This window comes from Oratosquilla oratoria, chromosome 40 (genome assembly GCF_046742065.1).
Source record: "Oratosquilla oratoria isolate Oo_2021 chromosome 40, ASM4674206v1, whole genome shotgun sequence".
In the NCBI taxonomy this organism is placed as follows: Eukaryota; Metazoa; Arthropoda; class Malacostraca; order Stomatopoda; family Squillidae; genus Oratosquilla; species Oratosquilla oratoria.
In genome coordinates this window covers 38,903,688-38,929,973 of record NC_134816.1, presented here as the reverse complement: position 1 = coordinate 38,929,973, position 26,286 = coordinate 38,903,688, and the positions used below count along the sequence as shown (strand labels likewise).

The 26,286-nt window shown below is 40.9% G+C and overlaps 1 protein-coding gene across 4 annotated transcripts; it reads left to right on the top strand.

The window, feature by feature from the left end:
• The first annotated feature begins 798 nt into the window (after positions 1-798).
• Positions 799-26,286, top strand: Dek (protein). Of its 4 annotated transcripts, XM_076177552.1 has the most exons (9): positions 1,107-1,244; positions 6,299-6,375; positions 7,019-7,271; positions 8,396-8,547; positions 9,578-9,732; positions 12,212-12,362; positions 14,948-15,259; positions 22,371-22,523; positions 24,819-26,286. In XM_076177552.1, the coding sequence occupies exons 3-9, from the start codon at positions 7,112-7,114 to the stop codon at positions 24,828-24,830; spliced, it is 1,095 nt and encodes a 364-aa protein (XP_076033667.1). In that variant the 5' UTR covers positions 1,107-1,244; positions 6,299-6,375; positions 7,019-7,111; the 3' UTR covers positions 24,831-26,286. The 4 variants fall into 4 exon arrangements, with proteins under 4 accessions (XP_076033663.1, XP_076033665.1, XP_076033664.1 ...); XM_076177548.1 differs by lacking the exons at positions 1,107-1,244; positions 6,299-6,375 and adding an exon at positions 799-937; XM_076177549.1 differs by lacking the exon at positions 6,299-6,375 and having other exon boundaries at positions 1,088-1,244.

The following is a 26,286-nucleotide window of genomic DNA, read 5'->3' as shown; positions in this document are numbered from 1 at the left end:
GTTAAACCTGTATAATAAACATTTATGAATATAGAATTAGAATTACATTTATATTCATTATGATTTGAATGTAGCATAGGCCTCTCATATGACAAAAGTCTGCGCGAGACTGATCACGTGATTCGATATCATAAATGAATCACCGTTAAAATATGTTGTTTTGGCAACTCAACTTCATCCAAATCTGGTAAATACCATATTCTTAAGGGAACTCAGCAATAAATCTTCAAACTATGGTAAGCTGAAGAAAACTAGACGAACAGATAGTAAACAGCCTTACTTTTCCTCATGTAGAGCTTCATAGAAAATGGGCTTCAGGAAATTCAAGGAAATTTATGCCACCGTACGCTCAAGGCTGGCAATCGGTAGACAACATTCATGGATGTAAAAAAAAAAAAGGCGCCAGTAAGACATTCCTTAAAAGTTTACAAATATTTCACAACATTATTCCACTGCGAATATATAAATTCTCGTCGACTGTATGGTCCATGCAAATGAGACATGGCAAACAAATGATGCAATCTTCTTCAACACCATTCGATGTTGACGTGAGATAACTAGTACTGGACAGTTGTACACTGATCTCGCAAAACATCGAGAAATATATCACGATTGAGATCCTAAACCACTTGTTTGTAATATCGGTTTTGCTTACATTCATTTCCGTCATCTACTAAAATCAAACTTTGCATAGCTAAAGTACAATTATCACACAGAACAATTATGGATATGATTTTGAAAACGTATAGTATAATTCAGTCTCTTCTATACTCTTATAGAACCAGCAAAAGTATGAATATAAGATGTTAGGTATCATCTTACTAGACATTCCTGTACATCGCCGAACGTCTGTAGGGACTACAAGATATTTTTTATGTCCAACACCCCACCGTCGTCACCACCACTCCACCCTTCTCTATTCCCGCCAAATATGCAAGTGAGTAATTGCACTCAAAAACATTGTTTCCCTTTATGTGGAACTATATAACTCCTCTATTTAGATGCAAATATTGTTTTCTTTGCCTTAATATAGTTAAATATTAATATATCATAAAAATTATAAGAGCGTTGCTATTGCGGAATTCGGTGCTCATTTGTTGTGTTTGTGAAAAGACGGTCTCCTATTGGTTCAATTTGACAGCGTCACTTTACCCGCCGTTTCGCCCTCGTTCAGTAAACAGTCAACTACGCTCAAATTTCTAACGGAGATGTCGGATGAAGACAGTAAACTTCAACTGGACGAGGTAAAAATTAATGCACATTTGGTTTGAAGGGTTTACAGATGTTAAAAGTTAACTTAAAGTTATTATTATGTCATGCCTGCATACCCAAGATTATGTCTCCTCTATATATTAGATTTAAAGAACAGTTGAAAGTTCGTTTATTATTAAATTATCAGATTAGCCACCCAATTGCGATTTCATTAATGGTTTAATGTCATACACTTAAGAACTGTCGTAAAGTGATCGAGATTTCAGGGTTGAACAACCTTGCAGGCACCTTACAGTACCTGCCGCCAAGTTGTTGCCCTCAGATTTGGTAGTTTCATTGAGGGAAGTTCTTTAATTTAGGGATGAGAAAATAGCAGTAAAGGGTTCTCGACAGACTAGTGTATCAGTTTATTGAAGTTTAAGGCTAGGTAAAAGGATGTGTAGAGATATTTTGAGCTGTAATTCAAAGCTAACTTGGTTATAAGTCATGTCTGATTATTTCAGATAATCAAGAGTAATGATATGTATAAGACTTGATAGTCACATGTACTGTATATTTTGGTATTTGCTGTGTTGTACTTAACAGTGGTATGAATGGGTTTGAAAATTAAACAAGAATAGTCTTGAGTATTGAAGTCAAGTTTGTTTATAAAGTAGCTAGCATAAATTAAATGTTGCAGTTCTTGCAATTGTTTCAACCTTGTATCATGATGGCAGCTATATATATGTATATAAAGATATATTACAGTGAATAAAAGCTATCACTGGTAGTAATTGTTGCATTGTATACTTACCACATCAGCCAATGGACCTCAATTTACTTACTTATGGACCTCAATGTAAAGAAGTTCCTAATTGGGCTTTTTAGTTATCCCTAGGCTTAGTACATTTTTACTTACCTGTGACCCAGACTACATTTGGTAAATTTTCAGAAGTGCATACCTATGCGATAGGCACAAGAAAATTAAATGTTAATCTTGTAAATTCTAATACATCCTCTTAACATACATTTTTCTTGGCGGAAATCAATAACAGGAAAGGTTGCTGACAGCAATGCACTTACGAATGGACCCACTGGGGCTGCTTGAGACACCATCTTTGCTTTGATAGATACGGTGGTCAAAGAAATTAAAGTATGATAATGACAAGTTCTTATATTCTAACCTAACCTGCATTTAGTAATGTGATACCTCTAATTCTATATGTCATTGGGGTCGTTATTGTCAGGAATGACAGCTGGTTTTGGTATCTGATCAGACTGCAGAGTGTATGTGAGTTGCGTAGCTTTAAGGAATGCTGAACCCTCAGCTCTGTAGCACTGTTTTGACAATATAGTATGTACCATCTGAGGTACTGACAGAAGTAATGAGGGCGTATACAGATCTTATGGTCACAGCTTCATTTAATAGTGTAATTTTATTTAGCAAGACTAGACAGACAACGTGACACCTTGATCCTATGATCGCAGCATAGTTCAGTAGTGCATTTGCTTCTAGCAACTTTTTTTCTGCCAAGAAAAACTTTTGTTATAATTTACAAAATATTCAATTTTCTAATGATAATGGTATAGGTTTGCACTTGCACAAAAATTCTTTACATTTGTTGAGTATTTAATTTGTATTTGTATTGGCCTGAATTACTTATAAAATTATTTTATATTGAAATCAATCATGACACCTGTAATGTGTTCAAATTATAAATGGAATAATTGTCATAGATTTAGTTAAGATGTTAAATTTAGTCAAGGCTTTAGGTGTTCCGGTAGTTTAAATATAGTTCTAATACAGTATTGGTAAAGTTTTAAATTGCCTTTGTTCATTGAAAATAAGCCCCATGTTGGATTTTTTGAGTTAATCCCTAGAATTTTATTGTATTCTGTGATTCAGTCTATATTCACTTTTATTATTTCATTAGTATTATTATTGGCTTGAATTGCTTATAAAAATATTTTATACTGAAACAATTTGTATAGAAAAATCTAATGTTGAGTGTAATAGATAATTATTACAAGATGATTAGCAGTTTCATTTTGTGTACAAATAGAATTTGTAATAAAACTGTTTGAATGTATCGATTTGACTGTTATGATTAAACTGGTAATTATATATGCAATTGTGATTTATTTTGCTTTTTAAGTTTTGTTAATTTTATTTATCTAGGGGTTTCTTTAAAGTGTCTATGGATAGCCCCCTTATGTTACATAGTGTTGCTGGGATATAATTAAACAATTGGCTCCATTGTAATAGAACCTGTAGTGCACCAGGATATTTTGTGCTGTATTGAGACCTGGGCTGCCTTGATAACAGCCAACCTCATCTATTGTGATAAGTTCCTCATTGATGTTCAGAACTAGTTCCACTTGTATCTTCCCGATATAGGTGATATTTTAGCACTTCCAGCATCTGATCTTGCTGGTGTATCATCTCTATAGTAGGAAAACCACAGCCGACAGCCATACTCCAGACTGGGAAGGACTAATGTTCTCCAGAGGGTTAGCATACATTTTCTAACCCTTGCTGTAGATGTGATGTGCCTTGCTGTGGATGTGATGTGCCTTGCTGTGGATGTGCTGTCTTGCAACACTGCCTCTGACCCAGGGCAGGGGACAAGGTGCAGGGATGACCCGTCATCCAGGAGGTGCTAAGATAAAAGGGAGGGTGGAGTGTATTTAGGGATGTAATGGTTTTATGCCTTTTTCTTTTTGGCTACCTCCCTTGTAAGGGGGAAAAAGCCTTGGTATATGTATGTATGTTCTATCCCTTGTCTGGAAGGACCTTAAAATCCAACCTCTCGGTTGTTTTGGTATCGCCATTACTTGCTTGATGTTAACTCACCTGGTTGGCTACCCCGTTCTAGACCAGCATACTGCTCAAGGGTGATAAGCTTTGGGTATACAGGGATAGTCCACATCTTGCTGGCACGCCAGTCCTTGTTCAATATACATCAGAACAGAAAAGTACAGGGTAAAGGGCTGAGTTGTGTGCCATGTGCACTGAAAGTAGACAGCTAGGAACGAATATCTGGATCATGATTAATGGTTAGAAGCTCTGTGTCATTGCTTGTTGCTGCACCTAAGTTTCTCACTGCTGGCCTTTCCAAGTATAGCATGTTGAGGACTGGAGTTTTCCCCTGTAGCAGCCCAAACTGGGCAAAGTTGAGCGCCATGTTATAGTTTGTTTGCTCACTTCAAGATCTTATAGTAAGAAGGATCCTGTTTTATGGTCATCTTGGAAACTCGTGTCATCTGCTATTGATGTCACCCTTGGGTGCTCCAGGCCTAAGTGTCGTACTTTGTCAAAATCAAGGTATACGATGTCTATTTCCCCATCTTGTATGCCGTTTAGCACTTGATCTTAATAGGAAAGTAGCTCAGAGAAGCAGGAATGGCCTAAAACTGCTAGATGTCATGTAGACTTCCCTATCTTCCAAGAAGTTGACCATTTTATTTTGGGTTTATTTTTCCATAATTTAGATAAAGTGGGATGTTGATATTGCTGATGTTTTTCTCTCTCTCTCTCTCTCTCTCTCTCTCCCCCTCCCTCCCTCCCTCCCTCCCCATGTGTACTTTAGTGTGTATGGGTGTGCAGTCCTCGTCCTAGAAAAAATGGAGGCGAGCAAAAAAGAACTTTTTCCATACTGTTGTAATTGAATCATGACACACTAAACAGAGATGCCTTTTTTCTTTATCTCTAATTTGGGCTGCATCTTACAAGAGCCCAAGTGGTAAAGCCCTGGAATGAGGTAGGCTTACTTGATGAATATACGGTGATGCTCAGATTCATTCTGTGGTAAACATTGTCATTTAGGCGTGCAAATATTGAACAAATTTTTCATAGGTGCACATTTTTAACCCCTCATTTTGAATTTGGGTGCAAAAAATGCATGCCTTAAAAGATGAGCCATGGGTGTGACCAGGGCTTGGGGTACATGTCCTGTAGCAAGAGATTTGTTCCACAAAAGCCTTGGGTGAAGCTACGTCTTTGCACAATTTCAGAAATTGTGTATAAACCTCATCAATAAGAGTCAAATTCTCGCGGGCAGCATCATCTGCCTGATGTATGAGGATTCAATGATGCATCACAATACTCACATTATGCAATATAAAGCTACAACTAAATTACAGGTTCTTTCACTCTGAATATTGATATCCACAGAAAATATGAACAAGCCAGTTCACAGAACATGGGGGGGGGGGCACTCGGCTACAATGACAAAATAAATATATCAAGATGCAGACACTGGCATCCTCGTATACTCACTCGCCCCTCATGGTGCCTATGTAGGCATCATCATATGGAAGGGATTAAAGTCATCTGGTCTGACAGCAAAGTTCATAGGAATTTTGTGGATGGCTACAATTTCTTCCTTGGTAACTTTTCACTGATGGTCTTCTGGTCACTCAAAGAATGTTGCTGTCGTGGCAAATAGCTTATCTTTGTGCTGGCTGAACACACTGCAGTAATTCCTTCTATATCTGGATTGCAGTCCTGCACTGCACTTGTCACTTTCTGCCAGTCTGCCGCCCTCCATTGTGGTCGTCATGCAGAACAGGTGGAGAGTATTCTATATTATCATGTTATATTATCTGATGATGTAATGAAATGGCTAGTTGATGTAATCTTAGAGCAGGTTATGAAGAATGTGAGAATATTGAACAAATTTAAATCTGATGTAGCACTAAATTAGATGACATAAGAAACGAGTCATTTGGTTTTACTAGAGTTAATTTGTGAAGTACTTTGTAAGTATGGGTCAAGTCATTTCTCAAAAGCTTACTTTTTGTGGAGTATATGTTCAAATTAGTCTGTCAAAGTAGAGATTCTAGAGGCCTTGTTTTGTTGTCCATATTCTATAGTTGGGATGCAAACTCCATAAACGGTCTGATTACTATTGAACATTAAGGTCATGAACGACATAGTGGCATACGGTAGACTTTAGGCCCCTCACGTCCATCCCATTACATAACACAAGCTCTACCAACTGACAAAACAAGCAGGGGGAGCAGCACTTTCCTCATATCTTTATCCTACCACTAGCCCCATGCAACATGTTTATACAAAAACATATGTATTCCCATCACAAAACAGGTACTCCAAGACTGACTGCCAGACTCTACTCCAAACCCCCAGATATCAGCTCTACAGAGAAATCTTTTTGATAACGAGTAGGTGGTGATTTTCATTGATTCTGTTTAACGTCATGAACTCCCCCTATCAGGAGGTTAGGGCGGTGCCCCTCACACTGCAGAATTGAACCTCGTATCTATGATGATGCTTACATAGATGTCACGAGGCATGAGTGGGTGTACAATGATGCCAGCGTCAGCATCTTGATTATATTTTTTTTGTAGTAGCTGAGTAACCCTGAATTCTGTGAACTGGTCATCCATGAGGAGCCAAGAAAAAGAGGTAGGGAGGGGTGGTGCATGGGAGTGGAGTATATGGGGATGAAATGGGTGGGAGTGGATTTATGACTTTGGCTACCTCACTTATAAGGGGGGAAAAGCCCTCAATATATGTGTTATTATTGTAGTTTATTGTTACATATTGTTTGACTTGACTACCTCCTATATAATGGGGAAGAAGCCCTGGGTACATGGCAGTCTCACTACATTGTCCTTGATCTGAGCAGTGTAACGGGAAATGGATGACTTCAACTAAAAGATGCTAAGATGGAAAGGGTGATGAATGGTTTTTGGATGGATGTCAGGTGGGTAGATGCTTTGCCTTAGCAACCCCCCTTGTAATGTTCACTGAAAATGTTCTTTGGTACATCTGCAGTTTGTTTATTCAGTTGGTCTTTTTCAGTCCATAAATGATGTTGAAGAAGATGCAGAAACCGAGGATGTAAATAAGACAGAGAAGGAAGAAGAGGAAAAAACGGAGAGTAAAGATGAAGAAATGGAAGATGATGTGAAAGAAGAGGATGATAAGGAAGATGGTGAGGTAAATGAAGATGAAGGTGTTAAGGAAGAAAAGACAGATGACAAAATTAAAGTTGCCACACCCAAAAAGAACAAAACAAAAACAGAAGAGGAGAGTACTCCAGAAAAACCAGGAGGTAGGTTAAGTATTAAAAGCTTGGTTTGTGAATGTAACTTTATATTTGTTCCCAGTTATCTTCCATTTCTTTCGCCACACAATCATTTGGTATGTTTTACCTGTTCTCCTATGCATGAAATCTGCCATGGCCAGCAGTTCAGACCATAAGTCACCAAGTTAAGAGATTTAATGAAGTCTGTCTTGCAGCATTGCTTTTGCTCCAGGCAGTTGGCTGGTGAAAGGACTTTTCCTCCACATAGATTTTTAAATTGGTCCATTGGTCGTGGCCTCTCACAGTAGCACTGCAGTCTTTAGCTAACTGGGGCCACAAGTCATTTGGAGAATAGATAGTATGTTGTGTGGGGCTGAGGTGTTCTGTCTGGGTCAGTTTGAATCTCTGGCCAGGGCTATTCTATGGGGGCTTAAAGCCATTTGGTATCCTGAGTACAGACGGGCTTGTGGGTGTGAGGGAGTGTGTGTGAAAAATCATTTGATGCAGCCTGAAGGGATTTCTCCCCGTCTTTTCATTTTATGCATGAGGGGGGGGGGGTCGCCGATTAAATGGAGTGGCCTTGCTGTGAATATGCTGTATCTTTTGACACCCAGGGCAGTGGACAAGATGCAGGGATGACCTGTCATTTAGGAGGTGCCAAGATGAGAGGGTGGAGTGTATTTGGAATGGGTGGGAGTTGTTTTTATGCCTTTTTTTTTTTTTGCTACCTCCCATATAAGGGGGGGGAGCCTTTGGTATATGTATGTACTGTGCTGGGTTATTGTCAAGCCATGCATACAAGAGAACATTGGCGTTCAGTTTTGGTTCAGGAGTTAGATTTGAATAGTAAGGGTGTAAGTATTACACCTTGATGGACTCTTATTGTTTTGGGTTACTCTGCATTGTCTTCCTTCTATGAAGTTGGTTGACCACGTGTCATTGTTTTGGATACGTCTCGATGGTTTATTGTATAGTATGTATATGGGGAACTTGTTGAAATCTAATACAATTGAGAATATTTGGAAGGGAACATGAGTAATTTGGGAGGGACTGTTTTAGTTTAGGAAAGGAAGAGGGTGCATATATGAATTTCTTGTATGAACAAGGATACTAGACAACTTTTTGGTAAAGGTTTTTTACTCTTATTTCAGTACCCTTGTACGATCAACCATTGGAGCAGAGTGGCAAGAGGGACCGCAAAAAGGTTGAACGGTTTGTGCAGGAAGTAAAGAAGGAAGAACTCAAACCCACAGGAACTGGGATCTGTTTGGGAGACATACCCTTCATTGAAGCCCAGATTACTGTGAGTAACTGATGTATTTTAGTCATATGTTGACTATTACCAAATCAACGGATTATTCACATCAACGAACACCGTTACCCCCCTTTTAGTTCATTAATGAGTAGTAGTACTGTATGTAGTATGCAGGGGTCCTTTAAACCAAGTACAACATAATGTGTAATAATTTGGTTTAATGTTATAACCTCCCCCCCCCCCTCCATAGGGGGCTAGAATGACATCTCAAGGAGGACTTTTTGAATAATACATGCAGTAGACCATCAGTATATTGAACTGTTTGAGTGAAGGGTCTGATTTTGAATGAATCCAAATGTTGTTATATCAGGGTAGGCCTTGCTGTTGCATACATTCAAACATAACTGATACAAACTTGTAAATCTCATCACCCTACTTTTGCCCACATTTGTTAGCTTTCACATGCCCTCCAAAATTGTGCTTCTAATATTTCATTTGATATTTCCATTTGGCTACAAGAGCAGTTTTATCTGCAAACAATATGTGGTTCATATGCCACTGCCTCCCACTCTCGCCAGCTACAAGCATCCCACCACCCTTGCATTTACTTCCCACGTCACCCCACCCATTTACGTATTGAACAATTAATGGCAAAACTAGAAAAATTGGAGATGGGGAGAAATCTCTGTGGACTGTCAAGATATCATCCACACATGCTTCCTCACCCCCCATCCCCTTCCATGCATTACAGCATTCTCCACTCGCCTCTAATGATATATTTCTCACTTTCACTTTCTCTCTCCATAATTTGTTATGCATATATGATTTGTTTCCAAGCCGATTCAATCTGCTTCCACTCCAGCCATTCATAAGTAATGATGCTGTAAGCTGTTTGGCCAATGAACATCCCCTAAAAATGATATGGAGAAATATAGCTATGTTAGTCAGCGAAGCCAAGGGCTGTTTTAAGTAGTAGTTTAGTCAAGTGTTGATTCAGGGTGGGGAAGATGAATGCAGGAGAGCAAAAGTACAGTTATTGTTATTCAGGATTCAGCATATTTATTTTATGCATTTACAGAAAACACAAGCAGAAGACCTGAAGATTTTGCACAGAATTTGTTTTGGTAGAGCAGGAACTCCGGCTGAAATTAAAAAGAATCTACGCAAATTTAATGGATTTCCATTTACCAAAGATGATAAAAAATATTCCAGCAAGGTTTCTGCTGTAGAAAAGTAAGTTTGTTTCCAATTTGTATGGTTTGATTATACAAATATTGTGAATTGGTCAGGCTTTTATATGTCAGTAGGTACAATTTAGAATGAAATTGTTAGTGTAGTGTGTAATGCTGTATTTAGCTGATTGTAGTGTATAGGAAAGGAGCAAGGCTCATTGGGTCCAGTCTTCTATTCTCTGATTTTCTAACATACCTAGACTCAAATTCATGTACGGTTCCAATTTAACATATATCCTTGATTTCCAATTGATTTGACTTTTACTCCCTCCCTTGTAAGGGGGAAAAGCCCTTAGTGTGTATGTATAGTTAGTGTTGGGAAGTTAGTGGCAGAGTTTGGGAAGGCATCTGAAAGAAGGAAGTTGAAGATGAATGAGGGTAAAAGTAAGGAGATGAGATGTGCAAGGGGAGAGGATGGTAGCAAATTGGAAGTGAGTATTAAGGGAGAGAGACTGGAGGAAGGGGATAGCTTTAAATACTTGGGTGCAAATATGGCGGGAAAGGGAGGAGTGGAGATGGAGGTAGAGGTAGAATATAGATTGAGAGAAGCAAGTAAATGCCTTAGGGAAGATTAAAAAGTGTAATGAGATATAGACATTTGGGAATGGATGCCGAGAGGTGATTGTGCTGATGGCACTGTATGTGGGCAGAAATGTGAATCATAAGAGGAAGAGTTTAAATGTATTTGAGATGAAATGCCTGAGAATTATGGTAGGGATTTACTAGGCTGGATAGAGTGAGATGGAGAGGTGAGGAGAGCAGGTGTTGAAAGGGAGTTGGGAGATAGTTGATGAAAGATTATTGAGATGGTTTGGACACATGGACAAAATGAGTGAAGATGCATATACCAAGGGCTTTTTTCCCCTTAAAAGGGTAGCCAAAAAACAAAGGCATGAATTCCACTCCCATCCATTTCATTCCCACACACTCCCCCCATTCATATATATTTCTCTCTCTCTCTCTCCTCTTTCCTCTCTCTCTCTCTCTCTCTCTCTCTCTCATCATCATCCATATTGTGGAACACCATTTTAATCTTTTGCAGTAGTCCGTATGTCTTGTCTCTCCCACAATCCTGCTGATATGTCTGTCAGGTGACATGTTGTCTTTTATCAGCACTCCTAAGTCTTTCTCCACGTTTACTTTTGTAATAGGTTTACTTCCCATACATACATACATACATATACCAAAGGCTTTTTCCCCTTACATGGGGGGTAGCCAAAAAGAAAAAGGCATAGAAACTACTCCCACCCATTCCATTTCCTATATATTCCACTCCCCTCCACCCCCTTCCCTCCCTCTTATCTTGGCACCTCCAGGATGACAGGTCATCCCTGCATCCTGTCCACTGCCCTGGGTCAGAAGCAGTGTTGCAAGACACAGCACATCCACAGCAAGGCCACTTCATAAATTTGGCGACCCCCCCTCTCCGTCCCCAAGAAATAGTTTAAGGATTGCCTTTTGCCACAATTGCCCATTTCTAGTAATTTGCATTTTTTGGTATTGAATTCCATTTCCCATTCTTGCCTCCATGCAAAAATAGTGTCTAGATCTTTTTGCAACTGTACCATCCTCCTCATTTTTAACTCTCATGATTTTTGCATCATCTGCAAACTTCCTTCCGTCTTGTCATTGACATAGATAAGAAACTTTATTGGTGCACACACTGAACCTTGAGGCCTCCAAGAGAAATTTTGCTAGGTAGTAGTACAAGACTTGTTTGGGGGCCCCTAGGCAGGCAAGGTTTTTTTTTTTTTTCTCTCAGAATTGAGGATTTGATGTCTGTTAATCTGAGTAAACTCTCATAAATGTCTTATTTCTTATGATCACCTATAACATAAGCACAGTGATATTTTTGTATGTGAATGTATATCAGGATGATGGTAGTAGAAAGTGCTCGTTCTCGAAGGGGGGATGGATGCTGCATTGTTGTTGTGGGGTCCATCTTAGCTCTTGGGCCCTGGAACAAAGGACCAGCTGGACCCCCCTCTCATAGACCCAGATGAACCTTGTCACTTGATGCTGCTCTCCATCTTGACTCTTATCCTTTTCTACTGTCTTCATCATCTAGGAGGTGCTACTGACCTGTCATCCAGGAGGTGCTAAGATAAGAGGGAGGTGGAGTGTATTTAGGGATGGAATGGGTGGGAATGGTTTTATGCCTTTTTCTTTTTGGCTACCTCCCTTGTAAGGGGGAAAAAGCCTTGGTGTATGCATGTATGTACTGTTCTCGTGTATCTTTCCTTCAAAAAGTCTTTCATCCATTCTAGTAGTGTGCCACTCAGTCCTCCAATATGTTCCACTTTTCACGTGAATCGACTGAGAGATACTTTATCAAGTGCCTTCTCTAGGTTTAAGTACATGCAGTCCATCCACCCCTCTCTTGCATTTCAACTTTTTGTGGAAAGATATGTATGCGGCAAAGAGTAGGAGTATGTTTTGGAGAAATCTGTAAATATTGCTTAAATGTTTATCTCTTCTAGAGTTGTCTTGCCCGAGCTGAAGAAATTGCTAATAGTTTTAGGACTTGAGCGAGGTGGGAACAAAGCAGAAGTTTGTGAACGCTTTATAAATTTCATGATGAATCCAGTTGACAGTGGAAAGAAACCTCCCAGAATAAAGAATAAGAACAAGGTAAGTTATGTGCGTAGTTTGCAAATTCAGAACTGCTATTGAAATGTTTGGGAAATAGGTGAACATCATTGTTATGAGGGTAGTGTGGGGTTACAAAGTTGGATAAATACCTATGGCCTTTTTTTTATCCATGGAAGGAGGGTTGCCAAGTTGATGCATAGATCTATCTATCTGTATAGCATGGACTGTGTCAACGGCATGCACCCATACCACTCCCACCCACCACTTGCATCTTCTCATTCTCATTTTCATGGATGAAGGGCCATAACGCATAAAAAAAGTATTTTTTATTATTTTTTATTTATTTTTTTTAATGCAAAGGGGGACGGAGAGGGGGGGGTCACCGATTAAATGAAGCGGCCTTGCTGTGGATGTACTGTGTCTTGCGACACTGCTTCTGACCCAGGGCGGTGGGCAGGGTGCAGGGATGACCCGTCATCCAGGAGGTGCTCAGATGAGTGGGAGGGGTGTGGAGAGTATTTAGGGATGAAATGGGTGGGAGTGTTTTTATGCCTTTCCCTTTTTGGCTACCTCCCTTGGAAGGGGGGAAAAAGCCTTGGTATATGTATGTATGTATGTATTTTTTTTAATGCTTTATGACCCTTCATCCACAAGAATGAGTGAGAAGATGGAGAAGTGTATGTATGTATATATTTATATATATATACACATACATACATACATATACCAAGGCTTTTTCCCCCTTACAAGGGAGGCAGCCAAAAAGGGAAAGGCATAAAATCATTTCCACCCATTCCATCCCTGAATACACTCCACATCCCTCCACCCTCCCTCTTATCTGAGCACCTCCTGGATGACGGGTCATCCCTGCACCTTGTCCACTGCCCTGGGTCAGAAGCAGTGTCACAAGACACAGCACATCCACAGCAAGGCCACTTCATTAAATCGGCGACCCCCCTCTCCGTCCCCCCATTGCATAAAAGGAGAGGACAGGGAGAAATCCCTTCGGGCTGCGTCAAATTTTGCTCACCCCCCCCTATATATATATATACATACATACATACATACATACATACATATACCAAGGCTTTTTCCCTCTTACAAGGGAGGTAGCCAAAAAGGAAAAGGCATAAAATCATTCCCACCCATTCCATCCCTGAATACACTCCACACCCCTCCACCCTCCCTCTTATCTTAGCATCTCCTGGATGACGGGTCATCCCTGCACCTTGTCCACTGCCCTGTGTCAGAAGCAGTGTCGCAAGACACAGCACATCCTCAGCAAGGCCGCTTCATTATATCGGCGACCCCCCCCCCCCTCTCCGTCCCCCCATGCATAAAAGGAGAAGACGGAGGGGGCTGGCTGTCTGTTGCCCTAGATCTCTTGCCGAATATGTACCTCTTCCATCTCGGTACTTTAAAGATAATTGTTACCTCAAGTTTCACTTCATTGAAAACCCAAGCACTGGGCAACAGTCCCTGGGAAGAACCTTCAGACTGTTGGCTTTGGTCTATTGGTGTGGGACCACCTCTGTCACCAGAACAGTAGTTTTTGCAAAGGAAGGGGGTAGTATTAAACAAATGTTTAAGTCAAATCCTTGTGAGTAGTTGCATACATAGATGTACCAAAAAAATATTTTCTAGTTGTAAAAGGGGAGTAGTCTAGTCGAGGCATACATTTGCCCTTCACCTATACAAGATCTATTTATTGTAGCTTCTATTGTAACTCCTTGTGGATAAAGGGAGGTAACCAAAGTCAAAAGGTATAATTCCGCTCTCACACATTTCATCCTCACCAACTTCACTTCCATACACCACCCCTCCTCCCCTCCCTCTTTTCTTGGCTCCTCCTGGATGATAGATCATCCCTGCATCTTGCCCATTGCCCAGAAGGGTCAGAGGCAATGCAGCAAAACACGGCACATCCAAAGCAAGATCACTTCATTTAATTGGCGACCCCCCCCCCTCTGTCTCCTCATGCAGAAAAAGAGAAGACGGAGAAATACCTTCAGGCTGCATCAAAATATTATTCACACATAACCACTCCTTAACCACCACTTATGTTAAGTGTAAAAGGTGAGTAAAGTGTGATTAGAGAATGGTTGTGTGTGGATGATGGATTGATGCTGCAGAAAGTGATTTCTCCTTTGTCTTCCCTATTTTCAAGATAGGGGATGAGGAGGGAGCATCACTGTGTACATGGAAGCTGTGGGACCTTGCTGTGGATGTACTTTGTCTCTGCATTGCTTCTGACTTGGGGAATGGGTGGAAGATGGGGATGACCTGTCTCCATAAAGAGCTATACTATATATTCTCCTACTGGGATTCGAATCCTCGGCTTGCTTCGTAGAAGGTGAGGACCATACTGTCACGTCACAACAACCCTTCAAAACAGAATGAATTAGTTCACGGTCCTCACCTTCTACGAAGCAAGCCGCTCAGGTGAGGGTTTGAATCCCAGTAGGAGAGTTTATTTCCAAATGTCAAAATGACACAAAGATCTATATATATATAAGGGAGAACAGATGGGTGGAGGTGTGCATGTTTTGGCTAGCTATATCCCCTTGTAAGAAGGAAGCGGTCTTTGGTATATGGATAGATAATTAGAATTTTTATTCTTACAGTCTGGGAGAGCGCGGGGGAGACCGAAGAAAGGCTCGGAAAAGAAAGCCAGTGCCAGCGCTTCAAGCAGTGGTGAAGACTCGAGTGAAGTATCTAGTGATGAAGATTCCGAAGGAGAAGAAGAAGAAAAAGAAAAGCCGAAGAAACCAGTTAAGAAGACTCCAGCCAAAGCTTCCAAAACACCATCAAAAACTCCTGCCAAGAAGACTCCGAAAAAGACACCAGCCAAGAAATCCAAGGTACAAATTGCTTCAGATTCGGACTCCGATTCAGATGATGAGCCATTAGCCAAGAAAGTCTGCAAACCACCTTCAGTAAGTATTCAATTACTCAAAACTAATCCAGGTGATAATTGTGTGTAGTGTGATGGTAGTGACTACCTCCCTTAGAAGGGGGAAGACCCCTTAGTATATAGATGTAATGATGATAGTATTAGCTCGGGATTTGAAAATTAGGGCAATGTTTTTATTGAAGATAAGGTTAGAGTATTTGTAGAAAACTAATTTATTTACATAAGAATATAGTAATAGTTAACTCCTGCATGATGGTGTTTAAAAGCATTCACTTCTTGATTTAAACATCTCCCAAGGAAACCCACAGTTTGTTTTGAAGGCTCAAACTTGGTGGTGAGTGAAGCTACAAATGTGTCATTTGTCTTAGGAAAGATTTCTTTCATACATTTCACTGAAATTTTACTAGTGGTTTGAATTAACATTTGCTTGGTGGCATTTTAACTGAAAGGTATGTTAGTGCATGAAAGGGATTTTGGTGTATTAGTGCAGAAACCAAATCCTTTGACGCTACACAAATTGACAAGCCACTTAGTAATATGGTGGAACTTTTTCATAGAAGTAAAATTGTCTCGAATCCTTAGTCCCCACACTCCCAATTATTCACCACTTACAACACACAGGAACACAGTGACGGCATTTACTCTACCACAACAACAGAGAAGTCAAAGTAGGAAGTGGTAGACAATAGGTTCAAGGGGATGGTTCTGAACCACAGCCAAGCATCTTTGCATTTACCCCTCTCATCACCTTATGTGTCTACAAGTTCAATAACCATTGTGACTTATACAACCTGGGCAAAGTGCCACATCACCACACACACATACACACATACATGCGCAACACATCCCACAATACCTTCCTGTCAACTGCTGTATGCTTCATGTCTTATTTCATGATGATATGGTTTAACGTCTCACACTCCCCCCCCCCCCCCTCTATTGGGAGGCTAGGACAGTGCCCCTCACAGAGGGCTTTGTAGCGTAGAATTTAATGAACCATGCCCTTGGTTCAACTTTGCAGTTGGCAGGATTCGAACCGCTCTCACCTCAACCTTTGCTGCAAGTAATGACACCCTAACCCACTCAGCCAGCGAGCTTCCCTTACATGAAAAGGCTTCTCCCCTCTTAAAAGGGAGGTAGCCAGCCAAGGCATGCACCCATCCCATATTCATCCAATACTTGTTCTGCCCTTAATCGTAGCTCCTTGTGGATGAAGGGCCATGCCTACCCGCCAATCTACTGCTTGGATCAGAAACAATTAGATGCATTATTCACTTACAAACTTCGTAATGCCCTCAACAGCCTTCCCTCGATCATATACATCTGCAGCATGCCCCACAGTTCTGTACTCTCAACTTTGCCTTATGTTTGTTCCAAATCCATAACAGCTCAAAAGACATCCGTATCCATAACCAAAATCTTGCATAGGTCATAATGTGTCGATTTTATCTGTGTAATATCTTTCCTAAGACTGCACCTCTATTCCTCTCCTAATCCCTGTAATTCATGCCCTCCTATAAACCTTACAGATGATAGTCAAACCTCCATTATAACTTCTACATTCATGTTTGTCCTGTTTTCCTTTGTATATCAAAACTATACATATACTCCTCCACTCCGTTGGTACACCACCTTCCCAAAGACACACTTTAAACAATCTCACCAGCCAATCCATTAAAACTACTACACCCTTTGTCAAACACTCCAGGTGGCTTGCCAGCTTTCATCTATTAATGGTCTTTGCATCTCTTCCTGTAGCTCAGATTCAAACTGCCCCAGATGCAATCACCACACAGTAAATATAGCACCTCGTACCACAATGTCCCACTAACAATCCCAAGACAACAAACACACTATCTTTCCTAAGAGACTTATGGTCATACCAGGGGGCTGTTGCCAGTTTCCTGGAGGCTGCAGGTCCTGTAAGAGATAACATGGGCAATAGATTGATTGATACTATAGGTGAGGAATGTATGCCAGGAGGTGAATAGCTTAGACCAAAGCAGTCGCCTTTGCCCCCTCCACTTTGGGGGCTGTTGGCAAGTAACGGTTGCTGCTGGGAATATTGAAGAGGAATGCAGCATTGATCCTATAGCCTTATCATTTTCCTTTCCTATCCGTTATTTTTGTGTCATTTCTACTGATATAGGCTTGGAAATTTACCTTACAAGGACTGGCTTGGGCACCTTAGTTTACACTCTGAGAAGATGCAGAGTGCAGGGTGATCAAATAGAGGTGTTCAAGAAGATCAAAAGGGGATGCAGGAAAGGTCATTTTAAGATGACATGGCAGGACTCACAGTAATAGATTTCAATAGGACAAATTTAGATTTAAGAGGGAAATTGATGAGAACTGGTGTACCAGTAGTGGTCATTGAATGGAATAAACTTTGTAACCATGCATAGTCCATTCCAATAAGAAATTGCACTTTGTCTGCCATGCAGCTCGGTACAGTTGGTAGTCCTGCAGACTTGTGTTGCACACAGGTACCAGCGACAGGCAAATCCTTACCTTCAGAAAATGTTATTTTTCTCCACTTTTGTTCATAAGATAGGAAAATCTTTTTTCAGTCATTAGTTTTTAAAACTCAATAGGGGAACAAAGTAATTATGTGGAGTTAGTCAAGGAAAAAAATTCAGTTTATACACATTGTTACATGTAATTGCTGTATACAACAATTAAGATGTAGAATAAAACGTTTTAAAACTCAATAGGGGAACAAAGTAATTATGTGGAGTTAAAGTCAAGGGGAAAAAATTCAGTTTATACACATCTTTACATGTAATTGATGTATACAACAATTAAGATGTAAAATAAAACGTGTGTTCCCCTACATAAACAACTGAACATGATACATTCATATTTCACATAGAACTCCATAAAAAAAATATATACGGGTTGTAATCAATATTTTGCATCATGACGCTCATGTTGCAAGGGAGAGAGGGATGTATGGTAGTTGCTGACTCCTTCCCTCCCAGCTTGTTCAGTATTTAATTTATGAGAAAGTATTAGTTTTCCATTCTTACCAGAGACTATTTTTATGTAATGAGAATTTATCCATACCACCTTGTTCCTGGCTTGTAATCCCTTCTTTTTATGTTACTTGGGGGGGGAGATTAAAAATGTAACAACTTAGACATTTGGGAATGGATGCTAAGTGGAGATGTATGAAGGAGTGATTGTGGAAGAGTTTAAATGTGTGAGATTAAGTGCCTGAAGTATGGTAGGGGTTAGTAGGCTGGATAGAGCGAGAAATGAGGAGAGTAGGGGTGGAAAGGGAGTTGGGAGATGGGTTGATGAGAGTATTGGGATGGTTTGGACACATGGAAAAAAATCGGTGAAGAAAGATTAGTAAAAGAGGTGTAGAAGGCAGAGGTGGAGGGAGTGAACACGAGTGGGCGACCAGTGATAAGATGGATGGGGTAAAAGGGGCATTGGGAATGAGAGGAATGTCTGTTGAGGAAGGAAGGGAGAAGGCAGAAGATTGGGTTGAGTGGAGAATGGTTGTGTATGGATGATACTGTGATACATGGAAAGGACTTGGTAGGGGATGAGGGGCGGGTTAGAGAATGGTCATGTGAACGATATTTTGATGTAGTCCGAAGGGATTTCTCCCAGATAGGAAGAGTTAAGGATGTACATGTGCTAAGGGGAGAGGGTGGGGGAATATCAGATCATTTTTTGGTGGAAGGTAAGTTGAGAGTGGAGGATAGATGGAGAAAGAGGAAAGGGACAAAAGGTAGGGAGGTTCTTAGAGTGAACTCTTTGAATGAAAAGGGAAAGGAGGAGGAGGAGTACGAAGGGAAGCTGAAGGAGGAGTGGGAGGGAGTAAAGGATAGAGTGGAACTGGGTGTGGAGGTGGTATAGGGATGGTTCAAGGAGGGAGTCATAAAGTGTGCAAGGATGGTGTGTGGAACAAGAAGGACAGGGGGAAATAGAAGAAAGGGTAGTGAATGGTGGGATGAGGAAACAAAGAAGGTTGTAGAAGAGAAGAAGCGAGCTTTCACAGATTGGTTACAAAATAGGACGAGGGAGTCATATGAGAGGTACAAAGAAAAGAGAAGTAAAGCAAAAGGTAAAGGAGGCAAAGAGGAGAGCAGATGTAAAATGGGGTAAGAGTATGACAGAAAATTTTGAAAGTAATAAAAAGATGTTTTGGAAAGAAATTAAGAGGAAGAGGAGGCGAATCAAGTAGAGAAGAAAAGGTAAAAGGTGCAGATGGAGAGATGATAATGGAAGAGAAGGCAGTAAGGGGAAGATGGGCAGAATATTTTAGGGAGTTGCTAAATGTGAAGGAGGATAGGGAGGGAAAGATAGCTGCAGTGGGAAATGCAAAGAAAATGAGTGATGAGTGAGGAGAAATAAGGATGGATGAGGTGAAGGCAGTTGTTAAGATGATGAAAGCAGGTAAGGCACCTGGTCTGGATGGATGCCATGCAGAATGTCTGAAAAAGGGAGATACAGTGATAGTGGACTGGCTGGTGAGGTTATTTAATGTTTGCTGGAGAGAGGGTAGAGTGCCGGAGGACTGGAGGAGTGCCTGTATAGTTCCACTTTACAAGGGAAAAGGGGACAAGTGTGAATGTAATAGTTTCAGAGGGATTAGCTTGTTAAGTATAGTTGGGAAGGCTTATGGGAGGATCTTGATTGAGAGGATTAGGAGAGAAACAGAGGGAGTAATTGGTGAGGAACAGTGTGGATTTAGGACAGGTAGAGGTTGTGTAGATCAGATCTTTGTGGTAAGACAGATATGTGAGAAAGCTATAGGAAAGGGGAAGGATGTTTTTTGGGCATTTATGGATCTGGAAAAAGCTTATGATAGGGTAGACAGAAAGGCACTGTGGGAGGTTATGCAGATATACGGGATAGGAGGAAAGCTTCTAGGAGCTGTCAAGAGTTTTTATGAGAGTAGTAGAGCTTGTGTCAGGATTGGAAATGGAGAGAGTGAGTGGCTGTTCAACTTATACATGGATGGGGTGGTGCGAGAGGTAAACGCAAGGATAGTGGGCAAGGGATTGGAGATGGTTAAAGAAAATGGAGAAAAGTGGGAGATGAGCCAGCTGTTGTTTGCGGATGACACTGCGCTTGTGGCAGGATCGGAGGAGGGATTGAGGAAGTTGGTGGCAGGGTTTGGGAGAGTATGTGATAGAAGAAAGCTAAAGATAAATGTGGGTAAAAGTAAGGTGATGAGATGTACAAGGGGTGAAAGTGGCAGTAGACTGGAAGTGAGCATTAAGGGAGAGCGACTGGAGGAAGTGGATAGTTTTAGATCTTGGGTGCAAATGTGACGGGAAAAGGTGGAGGTAGAATGTAGATTGAGAGAAGCGAGTAAATGCCATGGTGGATTAAAGAGTAATGAGGAATAGAAATTTGGGAATGGATGCTAAGAGGAGACTGTATGAAGGAGTGATTGTGCCAACAGCACTGTATGGGGCAGAAACATGGAACATAAGAGAAGAAGAGAGAAGGAGTTTGAATGTGTTTGAGATGAGGTGTCTGAGAAGTATGATGGGGGTTACTAGGCTGGATAGAGTGAGAAATGAGGAGGTGAGGATGAGAACGGGTGGAAAAGGAGCTGGGAAATAGGGTTGATGAAAGAATATTAGGATGGTTTGGACACATGGAAAGAATGAGTGAAGAAAGACTAGTAAAAGAGGTATGGAAGGCAGATGTGGGGGGAGTGAACATGAGGGGACGTCCTAGGATTTGGGGAAGAGGGGAATGTCTGTTGAGGAAGGACCGGAGAGGAAAGAAGACAGGGGTGAATTGAGAATGGTTGTATATGGATGATGTGATTGCATGAGGTGGAATGGGGGGTGAGGTAGTATGTGTGAGCAAAATTTGACGCAGCCCAAAGGGATTTCTCCCCGTCCTCTCCTTTTATGCAATGGGGGGGTCGCCGATTTAATGAAGCGGCCTTGCTGTGGATGTGCTGTGTCTTGCGACACTGCTTGTGACCCAGGGCAGTGGACAAGGTGCAGGGATGACCCGTCATCCAGGAGGTGCTCAGATAATAGGGAGGGTGGAGTGTATTCAGGGATGGAATGTGTGGGAATTATTTTATGCCTTTCCCTTTTTGGCTACCTCCCTTGTAAGAGGGAAAAAGCCTTGGTATATGTATGTATGTTCAATGTCTCTGCATGAGGGAAAGAGACCTTGGTGTATGTGTATATATATATATGTGTGTGTGTGTTTGTGTACAATATATACATACGTTTATATGTAAAGACTCGTCTTTGCAGTGGATGTACTGTGTCTTGCTGCATTGGTTCTGACCCAGGGCAGTGGGCAGGATACAGGGATGGCCCATCATCCATGAGGAGCTAAGATGAGAGGGAGGAAAGGTGTGGTGGATGGGAGTGTGTGTGTGAGAGAACATCTCGAAGGATGGAAGAAATAACAAAGGTTGATAATAATTGTCATCCACAATGGGATAAGGTAAATGGGGATGGGTCACATGGTAGCCTAGTAGATAGTGTCAAACCCATGAGTAGGGAGATCATGAGTTTGATTCCCAGGACCCGCTGCGTGCTTCGTGCATTGGTTCCCAGCACTCCCATCTAGGTGGGGAGGAGACTCGTATGCCTTAAGGGGCATTTACACGGTCAAATGGTTAGTCAAAAGGGTGTTTGAAGTGATGTTTGATCATATGAATAGGGTATTTCATTGTCAAACATGTTTAACAACCAAATGCCTCGTTCGCACGGTCAAACATCACTTCGAACACGTTTAACAAACCGGGTTTGACAAACTGTTTGACCGTGTAATTGGCTCTTTAAGAGCCCAGCAGCTTGCCGCAACTGATGGTGCTTGTCCCATTATGGGTTCACTTCACTTCTTGGGAGTAATAGTAATAATAATAATAATTTTATTTGGCAAAGAATCAATATACATGAAGTGCAGATAATGACAAGAACACATAGTTTGAAATAATAATTGCAAATGGGTGGCTGGAAAGTAGGTGCATGTTTTGGATGGCCTCTCCCTTATAAAGGGAAAGAGGTCTTTTGGTGTATAGTAGATAGAGTACAGAGATAGTATCTTGAGGTAATTTGTTTTAAGGGGTTTAAGAGGTTCAAGAAATTAGTAGGTTGTAAGGGTCGTAGTAAAGTTGATTTATTTTACATCAGGATGCAGAGATAAAATCTGTAATTAAGAAGATCCTTGATGGGGCCAATCTGGAGGAGGTAACAATGAAGACAGTGTGCAAGCAAGTTTACGAAAACTACCCAGACTTCGATCTTTCACACAAAAAGGCGTTCATAAAAGAGACAGTGAGAACAGTAAGTAGATTTGATTTTACATAGATATCCAAATATAGAATTGCTCGTAGATATAGAACATATATAATAAGTACATTTAGTTTTATAAGGTAGCTATATTTTAATTAAACTGCATATTGGTTGCTCATTATTAGAGTACCTTTGTGTATAGTTCTTTATTAGATCTTTTAAGGTTTTTACTACATTGTAGTTGGTTTTAGCTAAATAATGGCTTACTACATTACTGGGTTTTAGAGTAAGTACAGGGATCGGTGACAAGTCATTTCTTTTGTCCTGTAAAGCCTCATTGACACTGGGTGGGCTAGCGTAGTAGCTGCTAGTGCTAGCTACCAGTCAACTTACCCGGCAAGTAAGTGTTGACCCTAGGATAGCTTGGAGGCAAGTTTACTAACTTTCTGTGGACATTTGGGCAATTAGGAGGGGTATTTTTCCAAGCCACTGTCACTAGTGGTTAAACTAGCACTGTTTCAATGAGTCGTTAAGTGCAAAATTGCAAAAATAAAATAAATAAATAAAAATGCCTCCTCCACCCAATTAGGTGGTGCAGCCCCAAGATGCTGACAATTGGTCTGGATTGGATCCAAGATCTTCATTTATATTTTTTACCATTTTTCCCCACATGGAGAGCTGACAGTTGGTAGTTTCTCCCCTTCTTTCACTTTCAGTTAGCAGAGCTGGGTGCTTTCTGCTTTAGTTTGGCCACAGTTAGCACTCCCAAACTATTAAAACAGTATAGTATGTACATACATACATATACCAAGGCTTTTTCCCCCTTACAAGGGAGGTAGCCAAAAAGGAAAAGGCATAAAATCATTCCATCCCTGAATACACTCCTCACCCCTCCACCCTCCCTCTTATCTTAGCACCTCCTGGATGACGGGTCATCCCTGCACCTTGTCCACTGCCCTGGGTCACAAGCAGTGTCGCAAGACACAGCACATCCTCAGCAAGGCAGCTTCATTAAATCGGCGCCCCCCCCCTCTCCGTCCCCCCATGCATGAAAGGAGAAGATGGGGAGAAATCCCTTCGGGCTGCGTCAAATTTTGCTCACACATACTACCTCACCCCCCATCCCCCGCCCATTCCACCTCATGCATCACATCATCATCCATATACAACCATTCTCCATTCACCCGTCTTCTGTCCTCTCCCGTCCTTCCTCAACAGACATTTCCCTCTTCCCCAAAGCCCCCTTCACCCCATCCATCTACCTCATCCTAGGACGTCCCCTCATCTTCACTCCCTCCACATCTGCTTTCCATACCTCTTTTACTAGCTTTCTTCACTCATTCTTTCCATGTGTCCAAACCATCCTAATACTCTTTCATCAACCCTATCTCCCAACTCCCTTTCCACCCCCGTTCTTCTCCTCACCTCCTCATTTCTCACTCTATCTAGCCTAGTAACCCCCATCATACCTCTCAGACACCTCATCTCATGTGGCCTACGAAATTTTTCTTTGGTATAGTATGTGGTCTACCGGACTTTTATTTCAGTATAAACCTGTCTTAAGTTTCAATAGTTTGGGAGCACTAATTGCAGCCAAATTAAAGCAGAACACACCAAGGAACATGTCCAGCTCTGTCAGTGACAGAAATGGCCCCACACTGATACAACGCGGACAACATTCCGAATTTTCTTTTTGGATCTGTAGGAGGGCCTGAGGGTTGTTTTCAGCTGTTACAGAGCTGCAAGTTTTTGTGAAACTTGAAGCAATTATCATTATTGATGTTATTAGGACAAGTGTATGTACTTTGGTCAATTTACCATTATGCAACATCCCTCACCTTGATATCGTTTTGTGCCCCCCAGGAAAGGAAGGGAATAAAAGGCAGTAGGTGGTGGATGGGAGTGGGTGTGTACCTTGGCTGGCTACCTCCCTTGTAAGGGAGAAGAGGCCCTTGTTATAGATAGAGTTGTTAGATGTCCTGGTTGTATTCCTTGACTCGTTGCAATTGGAGTTGAGACTGCCAATATTTCAGATCTCCTGAACCAAGACAATGGTCCAGGTTTTGCAAGCTTGCTGGATTAAGTTCAGTCTGTCCATGCATATGGTGATGACTTTAAGGCCTTGGAAGGTTTCTTGCTTGGGGGTAGTATAGTACAAAAAGGTGTTGGGTGCTGTCAAGTCCTTTCAAAGGGCACTGTAGAAGGCACCTGTGTTAAGGCGCAGGAGATGGTATGGGGTTTAATAATTTAGGGATGCGGGTAAGGTAAAAAAAAAGTGAGCTTGTCATATTTGCAATGACATGACCTGTTACTTGTGCTGATTTTGTTGTTTTCTCTCTTCCTCAGATAATTTCATGATCACCAGGCAACCAGAAAGCAGTATAGTACAAATGATTATACTTGCCCCTTTGACCCAGGGGGGGCAATGTGAGCACCTTGTTTGTGGAACGTGCTAGTTCCACCCAGAGTATTAACAAGAACGAGAGTACCAATTTACTTTGGTTTGAGGGAGATGAGCGGACACAGTCTTTGTTAACACATATTGAATATTGCCTTACAAGCTTTTATGTAATATACCTGCTCGTCCTCACATTCAGATATACATACAAATTGCACCATGGCGTGAGTATTGCAGTTGCCTAACTAACCATGTATTCGTATGGAACAGTTTTGTTTTTTCCCCTGTACATTTAAATATAGAAATGTTTTGTAACATAGGTATGTAATTGCCAAATCATGGACTACTTTTAGGCTTTTTTAGTTTATTCATTTTGTTTTACTCTGGAAGAAATAAGGTGAGATGCACTGTTTTCTGTTTAATCTCACTCTTTCTTATTCTTCTCTTCTCTTTTCACTTCTTTCTTTAACCTCTTTTCAATGTTTTCTTTTTTTCTCTGAATTTGTTCGAAGTCAGGAAACTGTCGCACGTTTTCACATAGTTTCCTTAATGTTACAAATTTCATATTGACCAGTTTGGTTGGTATTAAGAAATGCAAATTTTTTTTTAGACATTTAGGTTTTAGGTATGTACAGTAACTGTATTGGATGGTTTTTGCCCATACTATAAGGAACTATTTTTAGGGCTCGATTCCTAATTGGTTGAAGAAATACTCCCTACCCTTTGTGGCCCTTTTTCCTACATTTGCCCCAGAATGTCTTAATAAAAGTAGTTTTAGTTTTGAAATAAGGCTACCCCCAGCCCAAAGTAGCTGTAAATTTTTTCCTTTTATGTTTTTACTTGGGAGCATATCAGATTGTGAATGATTAGTGCTTGTTCCTGAAACTGTGTAGATGGGTTCGGAGTATATTGAATGAATTGTAGTTTTCAGAACAAAAACGGCTGGTATCCGGAATTTGTAAAGGAATGGTCGCCATACACCTGAGTAAATGAGGTGTCCGGTTCATGCATTTAATATGGCACAGTTTGATCAGGATATAATTCCTTCAGAAAATGGAGACTGGATGTTGTGTACATTCATAATACGACTAACATACTCTAAGGTATAAGCTAACCATGGCTTTACCGTAATTGATGTAGTACACAACTAAATTCATTGGTGTGCATTCTTGTGGATGCGTATCATTTTGTCTCTGTGTCCAAGAACAGCATTGTGCGAACTGGTGTTGCAACACAAATTTCAGGTGGTTTCTTTTCATAGTCCAGGAATTTTTTATACTATTCGAATGATGGTAATTATCAGTAACTAAATTACCAGGAGCAAATAGTCATGCACCGTGTATAGATTTGTACACATTAAGAAGTCTGTATTTTAAACAAAGAAAATAAACAAGGTCTGTTCAGTACCAGCAAGTT

Bases quoted from the DNA above. Each gene is read 5' to 3' on its own strand.
- Dek (XM_076177548.1), top strand. From the start codon at position 875: ATGTCCAACACCCCACCGTCGTCACCACCACTCCACCCTTCTCTATTC. The intron at 7,272-8,395 runs GTAGGTTAAGTA...CTCTTATTTCAG, and splicing joins TACTCCAGAAAAACCAGGAG to TACCCTTGTACGATCAACCA. The intron at 15,260-22,370 runs GTAAGTATTCAA...ATTTTACATCAG, and splicing joins AAGTCTGCAAACCACCTTCA to GATGCAGAGATAAAATCTGT.